The 15,606-nt window shown below is 51.6% G+C and overlaps 3 protein-coding genes across 3 annotated transcripts; 1 reads left to right on the top strand and 2 right to left on the bottom strand.

Annotated features, from left to right (window-relative positions):
- Window positions 1-578: 578 nt before the first annotated feature.
- On the top strand, window positions 579-4,947 carry CSUI_004681 (dpy-30 motif protein; the record flags this gene model as incomplete). The annotated part of the gene is made up of 3 exons (XM_068064866.1): window positions 579-1,262; window positions 1,563-1,953; window positions 4,583-4,947. The coding sequence occupies exons 1-3, from the start codon at window positions 1,185-1,187 to the stop codon at window positions 4,945-4,947; spliced, it is 834 nt and encodes a 277-aa protein (XP_067923155.1). The 5' UTR covers window positions 579-1,184.
- On the bottom strand, window positions 4,936-5,503 carry CSUI_004680 (uncharacterized protein; the record flags this gene model as incomplete). The annotated part of the gene is made up of 2 exons (XM_068064865.1): window positions 4,936-5,010; window positions 5,356-5,503. Coding segments are annotated over 2 exons (186 nt in total), but the record flags the coding sequence as incomplete, so codon positions are not given.
- Window positions 5,504-7,521: 2,018 nt separating this feature from the next.
- CSUI_004679 (uncharacterized protein) lies at window positions 7,522-15,107 on the bottom strand. Its single transcript, XM_068064864.1, has 3 exons — window positions 9,438-15,107; window positions 8,414-8,868; window positions 7,522-7,843 (listed from the first exon to the last, which is right to left on the bottom strand). Exon 1 carries the CDS (start codon window positions 14,547-14,549, stop codon window positions 11,415-11,417), a length of 3,135 nt encoding a protein of 1,044 aa, XP_067923153.1. The 5' UTR covers window positions 14,550-15,107; the 3' UTR covers window positions 7,522-7,843; window positions 8,414-8,868; window positions 9,438-11,414.
- Between the last annotated feature and the right edge of the window lie 499 nt (window positions 15,108-15,606).

Genomic DNA, 15,606 nt, shown 5'->3' with positions numbered 1-15,606 from the left:
AACCGCAGTAACCAAACGTTCTGCCCTGAGATCTCACTATCAACACGAGTTTCTCTGCTAACCGGCAGTGCCGACAATCTCGCTGTACATAACCGCACTTCTACACGCCGCGAAGAGTTTGTTGTCCACAGCCGAGGGAGCCCGCTCGCAGGCACGTTCTGTCGGGTCCTCTCGAACGCAATGATCTAATCCTCCTGGCCCCTCGCGCTGGAGCAGCAGACGCGGATCCAACAGACCCGCGTAATCATACGGTGCAAATAGTTTCAAATGTGGGCAGTTCATACAAGCCGCGTCGACGTTCACGGGAAGAGGACACAGCTTCGCATGAGAACCTCAATCGCACTCATTCGACAGACAGGGGCTCGGCCACAATACACGGTCCCCCGAGATTCCGGGAAAAAACTTTACTCTGATACCAGCTGGATTTACCTCCTCCTGGTGTTCCATTGTCCGTTGAGCTTCGCAGCAGAGAAAGGAGAGTGCTGCCTGCGGAACATGATCTCGAACGCTGTGCCACAAGCCTGCTATCCCGCAGCCTGATCCATACTGCATGCCATCAGCCTCAGTCCGTCCTTCACGGTCCATTTAAGAAGTCAGGAGACTGCTGCACGTTTAGCGGTCTTGCCTCTCCACTTCTTTTTACTCCGACTGGTCCAAGGAAGACATCTCTTCTCCAAGATAACTTGCCTAGACTGACTTCTCGATACTCTGGCCGCACAGCTTTTCCCGAACGTGGTGACAATGCTGTTCTACGACGACCCACTCTTTTGATTTTTCTCGGTGAGCTTCTTGGGAAGCCGCTTTTGGGCCTTTCTGTGCTGCTTAAGTGGCTCTTGTGGTTGCAGAGATGGGCCTTTAACGTGAGTGGAGCGGCCACCAGGCCGACACCACCGCTGCTGCCGGAGGCCGGGCTCCGGCCGTCCTTACTGGTTTGGCTGAAGCCATTCCTGGAGTGAGCGTTGCCTCTTCCGTATTGTCTGGGAAGGGAGTCTTCTTTTCGGCGGCGAGCATAAACGTCGCTTGCTTGTTTGGAAGAAGGCTCGACTCTGCGCGAAGCTGGGCGCTCTTGCCCACTGTGGAAACCGCGGTCTGCCAAGTCGTGGTGTTCGCCCCTAGCACGAATCCGCGACTGGCAGGTCCCCTCGCACGATTGAGCTCCCAGAGTCTTTTTATAGTCAGCAGGCATGGCGCACGCGCGAAGCTCGTGGACAACTGCTTTTTTGAGGAAAGCGGCTCACACGAAGGCGATCATTGTTGAGCGAGTAAGTAGTGTTTGCTTCAAACCAGCTTGCTGCTTAACTCTAGAATGAATAGCGGTCCTCGCGCAACAGAGGTTTACTCCGAGCAGGCATGGTGTGGAAAGATTCCTCGTTTTCAAACATAGAAACCACGATAGTAACGCACTACGCATGTGGCAGTTTATGGCCTCGATACCAGGAACAGCCTCTGCAGAAAAGCCTGACATGGGCCTCGCTGCTAGAGCTATCAGCGCGTGGCACATCTTTTTTGAGAAAAGACTCAGAAGGACCAGAGGTTTGTGTGTGTTTCCTTATTATTTTCAGTTGTCCCGAAGCCCACACGGCAGAGGAGATGAGGCGGACACTGGAAGTACGCTCTCGACAATGTCTGTTGAGGATGGAGCTCGTGGCCCTGGAGGCGTTTTGGTGGAAGCCGAGTCTCCTTTCTCGATGACTCACACGTCCGCAGTAGAACAGGATTGGAGGTCTCCACAGCAACAGCGGTCTCGTTCGCGTGCTATAGTTCCTGCTTTCGGAAGGGAAGAGCCGCTGCTCTCTACCAGACTGAGGCGTGCTTCGCTTGCAAACGAGTGGGAAGGGGAACGGGTCACCCTCTCTGGCTTCGGGCGGGAACACGTGACCCGTAGCAAAGGTCCTTCCTTCCCGCCAGGGTTACTGGAAAGAGCCAGACCGAACATAGCGCACGTATTCTGCGGTAAGACTGCCGAGGATTTTGGTGATTTCTTTTGTCTGGATCCGTTCCTTCCTCACTGAACGTGTAGTTCTTTCATCTCAAAGCTATTGAACGCAGGTTTGACATCGGCGAAGAGGGGTTTCAGGAGTCGGTGCAGTCGAGCTGGCCAGTAGCTCTGGAACTCTGAGGACGCTGGTCAGCGTGAGGGTTTTTCCGTCTCCCGGGCTGTCTACGCAAACAACGTCAGGGCCTTGCTGTCCATGGTATGAGAGTTCCACCTGAGAGCGCTTGCCTCGGTGCTGGCTACGCCCCGGGGGGTCCTCGTTCTCTCAGCGGCGACTTGCCGGACACCCGCAGCGGACTCTCCTCAACTGTGTCGTGCACTTGGTCCTTCTCCGGTACAGGCTGTTTCGGAAAGCGGCTATTGCCAACTCGCTCCCTGCTGCGGCGGAGATTTTTGGCGGAGCACCGTGGCAGCCTGAAGTGGTACAGGCTGTTCTTATTATTAAGGTGCTGTTTCTGATGTATTTTTTTGTGTTCTACGAGGAGTATGCGACTGGCCATTTGGGGCCCCTTTCGGTTCATTTCCGATACTGTTTGTTCCGTTGGTGCGCTGAAGCGATGTGCAGTGCTTGTTGCTGTGTTTGGCTGAGTATAAATTTGGGACATGTTCAGGTACGTTTTTTTTCTTTTTCGCGTGGTGGCTGGCAGTGACAGACAGGTATCTCTTCTGTTCTTGGGTACACCACGGACCGGTTTTTGATGGACTACCACCGTTCTCTTTTCGGACTGTACCGCCGCGTGGCTGTCGCGATATTTCGATGGAAGGAGACGGACAAGCTCTCATTCTCGCCGACGTGTGCGCTTGTGGCTACATGATACCTCTTTCGATGCTGCATGTGCATAGCAAGGTTCAAGCACCAGCGTTGGGGCAGTAGCCCGGGTAGAGCTGCGTGGTGGGGCTTTCATGATGGCGCGGCAATTTCAGCGGTTGTCGGAGTCAACAGGAGCTCTGTGGCTTGTTCCGGAACAAAGTTTTTTTCTTTTCAGGATGACAGGGCACTAAGTATGCTGGTATACTTCAACATGGAAACAGTTACATCGGGGGCACGCCGCAGGGTGTTGCGTTATTATTTCGTGGCCTGGTTTTGTTTTCAGTTCAAGAAGTGCCCCGTGTCGCTTGTGCGCCAGTTCAGCGCACAATGGTATAAGTGCAACTCCAGAATTAGTCGCCAGCCGCGAGGGCTCCGTCCCGAAGATGGGAAATTCAAGCTCCAGTTTCCTGTTAGTGTACGCGTGACATTCCCTGCTCTTATCAGCAAATGTGACCTCGCAAGTCAAGAGACTGAGAAAGAAGCTTTGTTCGAAGTTCTGCATATCAACTTGAATGCCCCATGCTGCGCCACTCCGCCGTACACCGGGCCTCCTGTCGAGGCAGGATCCCGCTTCTTCTGTTGGAAGGTGCCATTGCCACGCTGGCGTAGAGTACTGGGGTGGGCTACTCTGTGCGGTTCGCCTGTTTCAATGCGCAGGTGTATCTCGCTATAGACCCTGGCACATGTTAGTTGTTTTCTGATCAGCCCTTTGTTGGGCTGGTTACCTCGGAGGGATGCACTATCTTGTTGCCGTAGAAGCGGCTGATAGCGTGTTCACGCTCTTTCGACTCTGCCAGTGTAATTAGATTAGGGTAAATTTCAGTGTGGGACTAGGACGGTATACCCTTCATATCGAACACCAGAGGAATCGAAAGCTGAGAGCGGCCCCGTGAGAACTTCTCCTATAAAACTTCACACCTGTTGTCTTGGGTTACCGAGATGGCCGCGGAACTCCCAGGGCCCGGGCCTGCCCAATCAACGTTGGACTGTGGACTCGACGTGTCCGGTGACATGACGCGCAGATACGGTGACGCATCAGCGAAAAGTCGAACTCAGTATTCAGAGCGCGCCCGCACTGAAGTGTCCCCCCCGTTCAACCAAATGCTCTGCGGTTGTTGGTGGGTTTTTCAGTTTCGTTCTGCGGGAAGCAGTGAATTACCATTCTTCTGGATTCCGGGCCTGTGAATCTGGTCCCTTTCGTTCTGCATCTTGTCTCCGGTAGTTGGCAGATTGGTACTGCTCGAAACTGCGACTGCTTCTACTGCTGCTCCCGGAGCGCGAGGCGGAATCAGCATCGTACTCCCGAGAACGAGTCTCCTCTCTGGACCAGTTAACACACTCTTGAAAATAGCGTTGCTGCCGTCGTCCCTCTTTTGAAGGGCATTCATCAGGTGGCGGTGGCTGGTCAGAAGTCATTTTATCGGGGCTTTGCAGATAAGTCAGTGATCTGCGTAATTTGTCGTCCACGAACCATTCGATGTGAAAAGCGTAATAGCTGTCGCATCTTTTAAGTAACGTAGTTTGGGCATGTAATGTGCTCTGTCGTACGTATGTGCACCTGTGCCGAGGAGAAGAATTTTGTATTTCTCAGTGTGCCTGCCGTCTTCTCTGCAAGTGGCTAACTTCATTGCTTGCCTGGTGTGACCGTCCTCGGTCAAACGGACGAAGTCGCTATCTGATTGGCTAACCGTTTGAGCAACTGACAACATCGTCGTAGGAACTCGTCGAAATGAGAGGCTCCCGCCTGTCGCTCGCCTCTGTGCCCCGCGGGTCAGTTCAGGAAGATGTCGGACCTTCAAACGCCGGCGCAGAGGGTGAAGCGGGAAATGCGGAGCCGCTCACATCGCCACCGCCCCTCTCACCTGTCCCCGCAAGGAACATGGCGGAGCTCGATCGCGTTGCACTTGGTGAGAAGCCTCCAAAACTGAGCGTTCAGTCGCTTCCAATCCGCCAGTACCTCGACATGATGGTTGTTCCTGCGCTGTTGCCTGCTTTGACAGTGCTTGTCAATGAACGCCCCGAGCAGCCTGTGGAGTTCCTCGCACATTGGCTCCTCGAAAACGGGATGAAGTATTCTGCTGCCAACGCTCCAGCAGGGGGGGGAAGCGCAGCAATTGCCTCGCTCCTCGGAGGAAACTAAGAGCCTCCCCGCAGATGTAGCTTCTTATCCCTCTGTGCACTTTTTCGTTAGGTTCTTGAAAATCTGTAGAGAAAGCACAGGTATAGGCATGTGGACGAGGACAGCTGGCCCCCATATACGTACGCACCCGGAATGCAGAGATTTCCTCGCGGCTTTACTGTGTCTCCGCGCAAACCCCATTGTAGTCGACCTTCCTTCTTACAAGCACAGGAAGCCCCAGTACGAAAGGTTTCTTCGTTGTGAACTTCGCAAACGTGGGGGCGCAGCGAATTCCAAACGATGGGAGGCGTAAGGCTCAGTTTAATCACGTGCATTCAGCGGTGGCGTTAATTTGCCAAAGACGGAGGGGCGCTATGGGTTGACATCGCTTCGGAAGTCTGAACAGCCGTGTCATGCCCGAAGACTTACCGCCACTGGTAAAGGCGAGGCACTCCGTCTCAGCACTTCAGCCTGACCGCACTTTTTCTTCTTTCGGCACCGTTGGTAAGAAGGTAATAAAACGCCCACAGCTGTCAGGGAAATCCGTCTTTTGATAAGGCAGCGTAGTGAACCCGCGCTACACACAAGTGCATTCAAACGGCTGTGGAAGAAATGCCGGAGCGCCGGTGCCTCCTCGTGGATATGGCAATAAAACTCCTTTGCCAAGGTGACCTTCGTGTTTGGCTCAGCCTGTAAGGCATTCTGACTTCTGGAAATGCGGTCACCTGCTTTCTACGTCGGCTTAAGTTACGCGAAGCTCTCTTCCGTATCCGAGGATCCGTTCAGAGCAGCCACTTCAGCCACGCAGTAATATAAGAAGTCGTAAACAGAAAAGAAGGCACACTGCTCGCGCTGGATGAGCGCGAGCAGTGTGCCTTCGCAGCCGAGGAAGGGGTTCCTATTTGAGAAGCCCCTTCCTCGGCTGCCGGCCACTTACTGCTACCCCCTAGCGCACCGGCTGATTGGGTGATGCTGCACCGCGTTGCACTGCAAGCCACATCGTTAGGTCCCTGGCCGGTCTCCACATGGTTTAGAGGGGTAGAGTCGTTAGAACCAGCTGCCCAGGGAGGCCGTTTCGTACCGACGAATACACCTGTGGTGAGAGGTCAACGCTACGGTCGCGGAAGGCTAAACACCACGGTGATGGCAAGGAGCACACGCACCGGCGCAACGGATCGGTGGACGCCGCAATCCCACTACACTGCTGTTTTGTGGATGTTCCGCGATGATACACTTACCACATGGTAACTATTGGTCGCAACGCTGCAGTATGTCAGCGCACCTCTACCTTCGCAGATGATCGAGAGATTGTTCTCCCTGGTTCAAGAAATGGTTTTTCCCTTGAAGCACGATTCTTGTCGGATGAGTTGCGCCGACTCCCACCAAGCACTAGTGAAAAAGGCACCGGGCGCGAACGCCATCCACACCCGGTAGTACGATTGACTCAAGTGCGACGGCGTTTCTCTTAGGCCTCACCAGCGGACAGTACACGACGGACTGCAGAAAACCTTGGAATGTGAACTTAGTTCTGAAAAAGTGTCAAACGCGGAGGCCTTGCAGCTGGAAGCCTCAAGCACGGGAACCTCTCCAGATCGAGAGAACTGCTTCCTGGCACGGGAACACGACTGGACATCCTGTCCGTAGCGTCTGTAGCGCGGTATGATTGATGAGGAAGAGCAAGCCTCCTCACCTTTTCATAGCTTTATCCTGGCATTTCCTGAGGCTCAGTGAAACTCGCGGATCTCTCGAAGCTTCGACAACAAGGGCACCCACCGCAAAAAATCTTTCAAGTTCTGTATTAGGAAACGCTGACGACAAACTGCATTCACCGAACACCATGCATTCGATACAAAAGATTCATGCCACACTGCGGCATATAGCAACCCTCCGACTAGTAAAAAGATCTTGAAACAAAATCGTCCCGAGACTGACAGAGCTCTCGTCATCCACCCACCGAGGGGCACCTACCAGCAGAGACACGCCTCCACACACAACAACGTGCCCATACCAGGCTCTCCCTCCCCTAAACAAGAAAAACTCGCGGAAACCTAGATCCCTCTACTACAGATGGCTATCCTCGACAGTCGGCAAAAACCAGGCACGACGGAACTTCAGCCGCTTCGCCTGTCAGCAGAAACACAGAATCTGTCTGCCTGGCAACTTCCCAATCTGCACGATCTAGTGCTACAACACACCGCCGGCGTCACTCGTCTGCAGCGCGGCAACGCTCAATTGTTAAAACCCAGAAGTTTCCGTTGAAAACAAGTCTGGCCGGTACACACACACCGGGAAAATTCATTGCGACGGTGCCTGTTGGTTGACTGCTTCCACATCTGCATGCATGCGCCGTCCTCAAGAACCCGCATTCCTGCCAAAGTCTCTGAGCGATATATGATCTTTTCTCCTGGGTACCGCTTTCCTTTACAAACACCCTCTTTGGACGGTCATCTTCATACAGAAAAGCGCTAACATCCCCCATACAGTCAAACTGTGTTTTTCTCGCCTCTGACGTTTTTATCTTCTTCTGAGCCTTCCATCCCGAAACCCCCCCAGGGCTTTCATCCCTCTCGATCTACTGGGGAAAGACGTGCTAAATTACTCTTCATCGTTAACAGGCTTATAACGCCCTAGACCTGTCCACTGAAGGTCATGAATGGCTGCCATGTCTTCTTTCCATCCTGGGCGCGAATAAGAAAGTTCACCTTCCGAGTCTTTCTCATGTTTCCTTTTCCCGCCTCCTAAGTTCATCATCTGCTCCTGTGCTTCTCGACGACGCTTAGCTTTCAATGCCGCATACGCAGCTTGCACCTGCTTCAGATACACCTTCGATTCGGCTTGAGAGAGCGTTCCTACTTCTGTCGCGTCCTCCACCGTCACTTTCTCACCACGAGGAGAGGAGGCCAAACGCTTCTGGTTCCTGGGAGACCGAGACACACACACACACACACACACACGCGGATATACATAGCTTCCTCTAAATGATCTGGGAGAGTGTGAGCGGCTGTCATATATCAAGAATGGAACTACGGAAATCACTTACACTCAAAACAGCTAAACCATACACTGGCGAAAGGAGGGGGGAGCAGAAATTGCTTCTGTTCGTGATGATACTGGTATCGAAAAGAAAACAACTCGGAGATCTACAATGTGTCAGTGTGACCTACCTGTTGTGTTCCCCTTATGAACGACCCGTAGGCGCGACACACGTGAGCGTCCCAACGACGACAGGTTCACCATTAGGAGCGAAGTTACACCCCCTCCACTTCCATACGTAGACCAATAGCCTTCAGAACTCCCCTCGCGTATGGTACGGTATCCTCTGTCAGGGTCACAGCTAACCATTTTGGGCTTTCCTACTCTTTACAAGAACACGCTAAACACTTGTGAACACCCGAAGACCGACACCACAATTACACAAAGAAGAGAACGTAAACGAATAACGACACCACCATCCATACCACAACCCGAACTCACGATGAAGACCTACTCCTGCGATTGATGATGATGATGATGATGTGACTTCTCCTTAAGTCTCGCAAACACATCCTTGAATTGCTTGAGCTCCGGGGGGCGATCCACAACCTCTCCGAAGGCTGGCTTCTCCCAGACAGGAGTCTCCGGACCTCCTTGGGCTGAGACTGTCTTTGTCTGTGACGATTGCTGCTGCTGCTGTTGCATCCTAGAGATCTGCATATAAGATAGATCTTGGGTTCTTGAGTCTGCTGATCTGCTGTGAGAAATCGAGACACCCAAGAACTTTTCTGATACATCGAAAGTCTGCTTGCTGCCTATGTCCTTCTTGGTTTTCTTTGTGCTAGCCTTATCAGAAGAATGAAGAGATGCACCTCCTCCGGTCCTGAGGGTTTCTCTGTACATCACACGCGAGAAAGATTGATCATTCACACACAAGGCACGGACGGTTTGAATGGACCCTCCTAAGCTCTGAAGAAACAAAAGCAAAAAGCAGGGCCGGAGAACGGGGCGTGGCGGAAGAGGGTTGAGTACTATAGGCTCCGACTATGGGTGTATAACAGGAGTGAAGAAGCTAACCATCTGCAAGTCAAGGCACGGAAGATGTATACACGACTGTGTAAAGCTTACATTGGTAACCGAACTCCGAGAGGAAGAAAAAAGTGGCGAGCCTTGACTACATCCGCGCGCGCACGAACCTATATCGACAGGTGTAGATATATAGTGTAGATATGTTTGCATAAAAGTATCTTCCTATGTACGTGCGTCAGAGGTGTGTGTAGATTGATGCCTGTCGAAGAGTGACGATGCGAAGGGTATCGCTTAGTACACATACACGAGCCATACCCGCCGTATCTTCACTCTTCGACACGCATCAACCTACACACATCTCTAATACACTTACATATGAAGAAACATTCACATACACATATCTACACTACATACAGATACGTCGTCTTTACTTGTACGAATATATATATATATATGAATCTGACGCCATCTATGGGGGCCGGTGAGAGGCGATACGTGTGGTATACTACCTCGTCCATGTATCAACGCGCCGTGCGAAAGAAGCGAATGTTTCGCCTTTTCTTCTTGTGATAGGACACTCTCCTGTCTTTCTTTCTTGTTTCTGTTCGTGTGCTTCCCGCCTCCGTTTCAAATCACTCTGTTTTTTTGTCTCTTCACCCCCTTCATTCCTCTTCCTCTTTCCTTCACAACCTGCACTCTTGTCCTCGATTTTCTTGAACGAATTTTGAACTGGATTTTTCTTCCTATCAGCAGACATCTGGCTCTTGTTGGAGTGGCTTTTCTGGTGTGCCCCTGTGCTACTAACTTCTTCCGCTTCTACCTCTTCGTCTTTCTTTGAAAAATCCTGGTAAACGAAGTCATCCTCAAACACTTCCTTTACCGACCCATACTTCTTCATCGTCAAAAGACACATCATCTGCGTATCACTCTCCGCCGCTCTGACAGTCTCCACTCCCTCCTGTTTCTCCAGACAACCAACACCAGCATGCGTTCTCTCGTCCCTTTTTCTCCTTATGTAATTTTCACTTCCCCCCTCCGAAGAAATACAAAGCTCTTCACTGTCGTGATTCCGATCTCTTAAATCTACGGACTTCACGTTACCAGATGTCTCATAGTCACTGCTGCTTGCTAGACATCCTTCACTACTCTCGTCCACACTCATCCCCCCTTTCCTAAGTTTCTTCACATCTCCTCCCCCTGCCAATACACATGAAGACTTCGAGTCTTCTTGTTCTCGCTGTCTTCTTAATCGCAACTTGCGCCGTTCATTTCTAGTAAGATCCTTGGGATCCGCCATCAACAGTAGTTTCTCATCTCCCTTCTTCGGCGTCACACCGTTCTGCGACTGTCTACTTGTTCGATTTCCTTCGGCCCTTCGTCCCTCATCATGATTCGTTTCTTCTCTATCATCCAAACCTTTCAATCCTACCACTTGTTCTTCCCCGCCACCTGGATAAGAAGCCTCTTTCTCATGAGTCGACAAGGATTTGCTCTGCTTTTGGCTAAGGAGTCGTCTTTCTTCATCTTTCATTCTCTCTAGGTCATGCTTTCGCAAGCTCGCCCATAACTCCCCTTCGTTGATCTCATCATTTCCCGTAGGACACACGGGAAGTAGATGCACAGAACGACCTCCTCCGCCTGAGAAGAGTGATGTAGAAGAACTTCCTTTTCCTTCTGTTTTTCTCTTCTTTGTCATGCCATTCCTCCTCCCATCATGAGTCGATTCAGAACCCTTGCTTTTCTTTCTCTTCTTTGGAGCGATATTATACTTGGATAGAAACTCCTGTCTCGATCGATCTATCACCATTGATGCTGTCAGGTTGGCACGTCGATGCTGAACTTTGGTCCTTCGATTCTTCTGTCCCCGACCCCGACTCTTCGCACGACCTTTTCCGCCTCCCCCTCGAAGTGCACCCCCAGAGGGTCGACCCCCTGGCTTCCTGAGATGTTTGTTTGCCTTCTGTGGAGACATCCTAGCTCCAGGAAGAACAGATGAACGAATAAAATAGCGGCAACTCCCTTAGACGTTCTTCTCCCTCTCAAAACAAGGAGACAGAAGATCCCAAAATGAACAGTGTTGTTGCGTACAACATTCACAGGAAGTACAATGTGGTAGCTGTTGTCGCGATAGATGGGGTAGAAGACGGGGGTAGTGTGATGGCAGAAGGATGATAAAGAAAGAAAAAAAAACTCTAGGCAGCCATACAAGGATGAGAAAAAGAGACAAACGGAAGCAATTAGAGGAAAGAACGAGAGACGACATGAAGAGAAAATGGAAAAGAGGGAGGGCCCGGACTCTACTTGTATGTGTGGTAGTTGTCGGAGTAGTGTCTGGAGAAATGAATCTCCCTGGCCTGTCCTAAACACACCTAGCTGTTTAGATTTCCTCCAAAATATATTCTTCTTCCCTCACACTTTTTTATGTCGAGGGAGACCCAGTGAAACGAGACTTCAGAAAAATTCTTTCTCTTCAGGTAGAGCGATCACTACATAATCACACAGCCAGCCCCATGAAGAGGATCGATACTTACATCCTCCACTTCGACATGATCAAAGACCCTTTCACTCCACTTATCCTCATGCCATGAGAGATACGTTTGATATGATCCTTGTTGCTCTTCTTCTTCGCCTCCACCTCTACGCCCCTGAGAGGAAGAAGAAGCCCGCCGTCCCCCTTCAGTCCTTCCACAACAGTCTCTACCTTCTTCTCTTGTCACGAAATTTCCTGAGATGAATTCTTCGTCTCTTGCATCTCCTTTAGATACCCGCGGCCTCTGATGGTGGAGCCACAGAGGAGAAGGAGATTTCGTCGTGAAAGATGACGACGGAGACTTCGAAGTCGGTCTCTCCGAAGGATGCGCTGCTGCTGTTGTACGGGGAAGATTTCTTAGTCGACGCCCTCCCAAGTGTAAACTTCCGATTCCGCTGAAGTCTTTGACAAAAGGAGGAAAGAAGAAAGCTTTACATCCCCCTCCCCTGGAACGAGGGAAATAGCCACTGCCTCTCTTCTCTTTCGTCTCTTCTATCGGCTGCTGCTGTTGTTCTTCTTGCCGTTCTCCTCCGAAACCGAAGTTGCCTTTGAAATGATCTGCAATATCTGCCGAAGATGACTTGGTTCGACGAAGCGGAGTACTCGATATCTCAAATTCTTCTTCATAATCTAGCTCAGCGTCATTCGTACTCAGATGGCTATGGTGAATGGACTGACTCCCGTGCTTGGCTGTCCTTCCAGAAGAGAAACTAGATAGGACATTCGTGCTTTTAGAGGACACAAGTTGTCTACGGATTTGAACTAAAGGAACCTTCCTGCTTCTCTCGAGACCATCAAGACCACCATCCTCTCGAAATTTTTCCGCCGAAGGAGTAGAAGGAAAAGATGGAGAGTGAAGGGACTCCAGCGCTTGAAAAACAGCCCCACAAGTTCGGCTTAGGGGAGTAGGAGAGCAAGCTGAACTCTTTTTCTCTTCAAACGACACTTTTTCCTTGGATGCTCCTTCTTCTTCATCACAGTTCAAAGACGGAGGAGGAGAACATGAAGCAGGTAATAATATGGGAGAAACCGGGACAGAAGGTGAGGCGATGTCTTCAGAGTTGGAGAAATCCCTTTCAGCGTCTCGCGAGGTTGTTTGAGTGATACCACCCGCTAAGGTACTACTCGACGAGCCCCGTCGCAATTGTCTATGGAGAGTGCTAGTCGAAAAAACGGGAAGAAGAGGAAGAGATGGTGGAGAAGTTACACTTGTCAGGGTAGGAGTACACCCGACACGACTCTCTACTGTCTTAACACTCCAGCTACTGTTACTTCGGCTTAAGATAGCAGGCGATGAGGGTATATACTGTGTCCATGAAAGATCCTGCTGTTGCTCTGTTTCTTTCACCCCTCCAGTCCTACTATTGACACTAGGATACTCTTCAATATCAGTCCCACTACCACCGGGACAAGAGTCTACAGAGATATCCCTACACAAGCGAAGTGAGCCTGTGAAACACAAGTCATGTTGTGGTGCAACTATGCTATTCGATGGAAGACGTCCTCCTTGTTGCCCCGCACAATTCACAGGTGCTTCTCCCCGCCGGAAAGACTTTTTCCGTTTCAACAAAGAAGAGGTCACGTCAGCAAAACGCTCAAAACCCTCGTCTGCTTCCTCTGATGGACCTCGGAAGAAACTTCCTTGAGAATTACCTTCATTCGATTCTATGCGAAAATGTTCTCTCTCTACTCCTTGGGGGTGGGAACTACGAAACCCCAGTCTCCGGCGTTTGTAAAGTCCCACCGAGTACGGATTAGCACAGCCCGCGGCACATGCATACACAGACAAGTTATGACTTGGCCGGGTGTCTGTACTCCGGTGACCTATTCTCGAAATCCTGGTCCGTACCCCGCAAGATCTGGTTATAGTTGGTCCCTCATGGAACTGGCTTCTTATCCGTAATCTCTGCCTTCTCGATGTCTCTCTTCCCCGTACAGCCGCATCCTCCTCACGATGTCCAGCTGTGTGTTGCTCTCCCTCTCTTTCATGCGACGAAGAAGCGGATCCTTCTCCGTCTGAGTTCGGTCCCCTGTGTCGAGCACGGCGGGGACAAATGTCTGAAGAAAAGAAGTAGTCGTCGCCCTCTCCCTCTCCAAATTTCAAGTGTTTCAATGCTGTTGTGAACGCAGACACTGCAGACGCGAAAGCGGCACTAACATCGCCCGACGAGAAAAATGGGGTCGGTAGATATGTAAGATGCCGGGGGAGAGAAGAGACAGCAACTTCCCGAAAAGGTGATGAAGCTGTTGTATCACTGCTATACGGCCGCGTTTCGTCCCCCCGATGAAAAGTTTCGAAAGAGTGACAATAATACCCCGCCAGGTCAGCTAAACGACCTCCAGCCTGAGCTGTACGTGATAAGGCAGTCGTCAGAACCCTACATATAGCAGTGCGAGCAGCTGTGCAGCAAGAATCAAGGTTTGGATCTTCTGAAAAGCAGCACCCCAGCCGTACCAGTAGAGCTCGAAATGCCCGGTGGGAAAGGCCTGTTGATGCGGCGCTACTATGAAAAGATTCCCGCTCGCCTTCGACGCGTGAAGTACTCGAAAAAGAAGACTGAACCGTACTTGGCGTTGATGCACCGTCTCTCCCCGTTCCTCCTCCTGAACACGTTACTGTTAGAGAACGGGAAAATACATCCGCTGGCGTAAGCTCACCTATATTCCCTTTCTCACCAACACCTACAAAGGACGAAGAAGGGAGAGTGTCATGACTTATATAGAAAGATTCCTCGTTGCTAACCGACAATACAGGTGATGATGGATCACCGTTTTGCTGGATAGGGAAGCAAGAATTACCTGCTCCTACTGGAACGCCGGGAGAAGGCGGAGAGCATGCGGAAGACAACAGAGAGCGTGACAGAAAAAGAGAGGGCCTCGACAACAGAGAAAAAAGAAAAGAAACATCCTGGTCTTCTTCAGTTGTTACTGAACGAGCTCCCGACGGACAGAAACGAGGCCGCGCACGCGAGAGAACCGCCGAGGTAGAAAAACTCCCCGCTTCGTCTGCAGTGTGAAGAGGGCCCGTGACCGCGGTAGGCGTAGTGAACATCGGACGTGTTTCTGCACTGAAACCAGGACCTATCATCATGTAATGAAGGTTTGCGCCACTCACATGCAGGTGAAAAAAACCGTGAACACGGGCGTGACCAGCAACACCCCCCCCCCTTGGGAAAATCGGGATGTCAACGAAGATGACCAGTTGCTCGGCGGCGTCAGTCGCTTCACCGCACGTGTACGCACAGGAGAACACTGCAGCAAGTCCCTTCCAAATCTGCTGTTGGGGCTTCCTTCCTCACAGAAAAAGCCGTCGTCTCAAAGAAAACGGGGCGACCGTGTCGCCCCGAGCACCCTCACTCTTGCTCGCCATGGGTATGAGGTCGCTGTCACGAGAGCACTCCCCATGCGCTGGCTTGCTTACGTGTACGGCACTAGGCATGAAGCGAAGCTAAGAAGGCACTTTGCACCTCACCCCATGGACACCGCGCATGGGTGAGGACACGCCGTCTACTGCGGGAACTCCCGACGTTGAGAAACAAGCCGTGGCGTGAAACAGCGAAGAAACCTCCGTGCAGTGCAGCAGTTTTGCCGGAAAGCAAAAACCAGATGCGTCTTGGCTCAAAAATATCCGAATATAAGCTCCAACGCGGGTTGGCGTACTACCGGATGTATAGGCGCTGTTCGCCCTCCGCCCCGGGACGGGCTGCAGAGCCCTTTGGAAGCAGACGGGGAAAAGCCGCGACCCAAGTTCATCAAGGGCCGTCACGGAGCTTTCTGATATATTTCTGAAGGCTGGCGGACAATTGACTGCCTACTCCCGTCTTGCAGACGCTGAAGAGGAAAGCATTTTTTTCGGGTGCTTTTGTGTCAGTCCCTGTGCCAACGGTGAGCGTTCTAGCCCCTTTACCTGACACTCGTCTGCGTCCCGGTTTTGAGGTGCTCGCCGAGACCTACACTGCCACGTCTTTGAGGAACAATCCCGATGTCCTAGCTCCACACTCCGTCAACTGTAACACCATACTGACTCGACGGGCGCGTCGGGGTTCACACCGTAGCTTCCTCCAGTCACGCGCGACCGAGCACGAGGCTCCTTCCCGTCGAAACAGTGACCGCAAACTATTAGCGCCCCAAGAGTTTCTCAGCGACGC

This window comes from Cystoisospora suis (assembly GCF_002600585.1).
Source record: "Cystoisospora suis strain Wien I chromosome Unknown contig_2221, whole genome shotgun sequence".
NCBI lineage: Eukaryota > Apicomplexa > Conoidasida > Eucoccidiorida > Sarcocystidae > Cystoisospora > Cystoisospora suis.
Note: the sequence above shows the minus strand (reverse complement) of the source record. Positions and strands in the feature narration are given on the sequence as shown.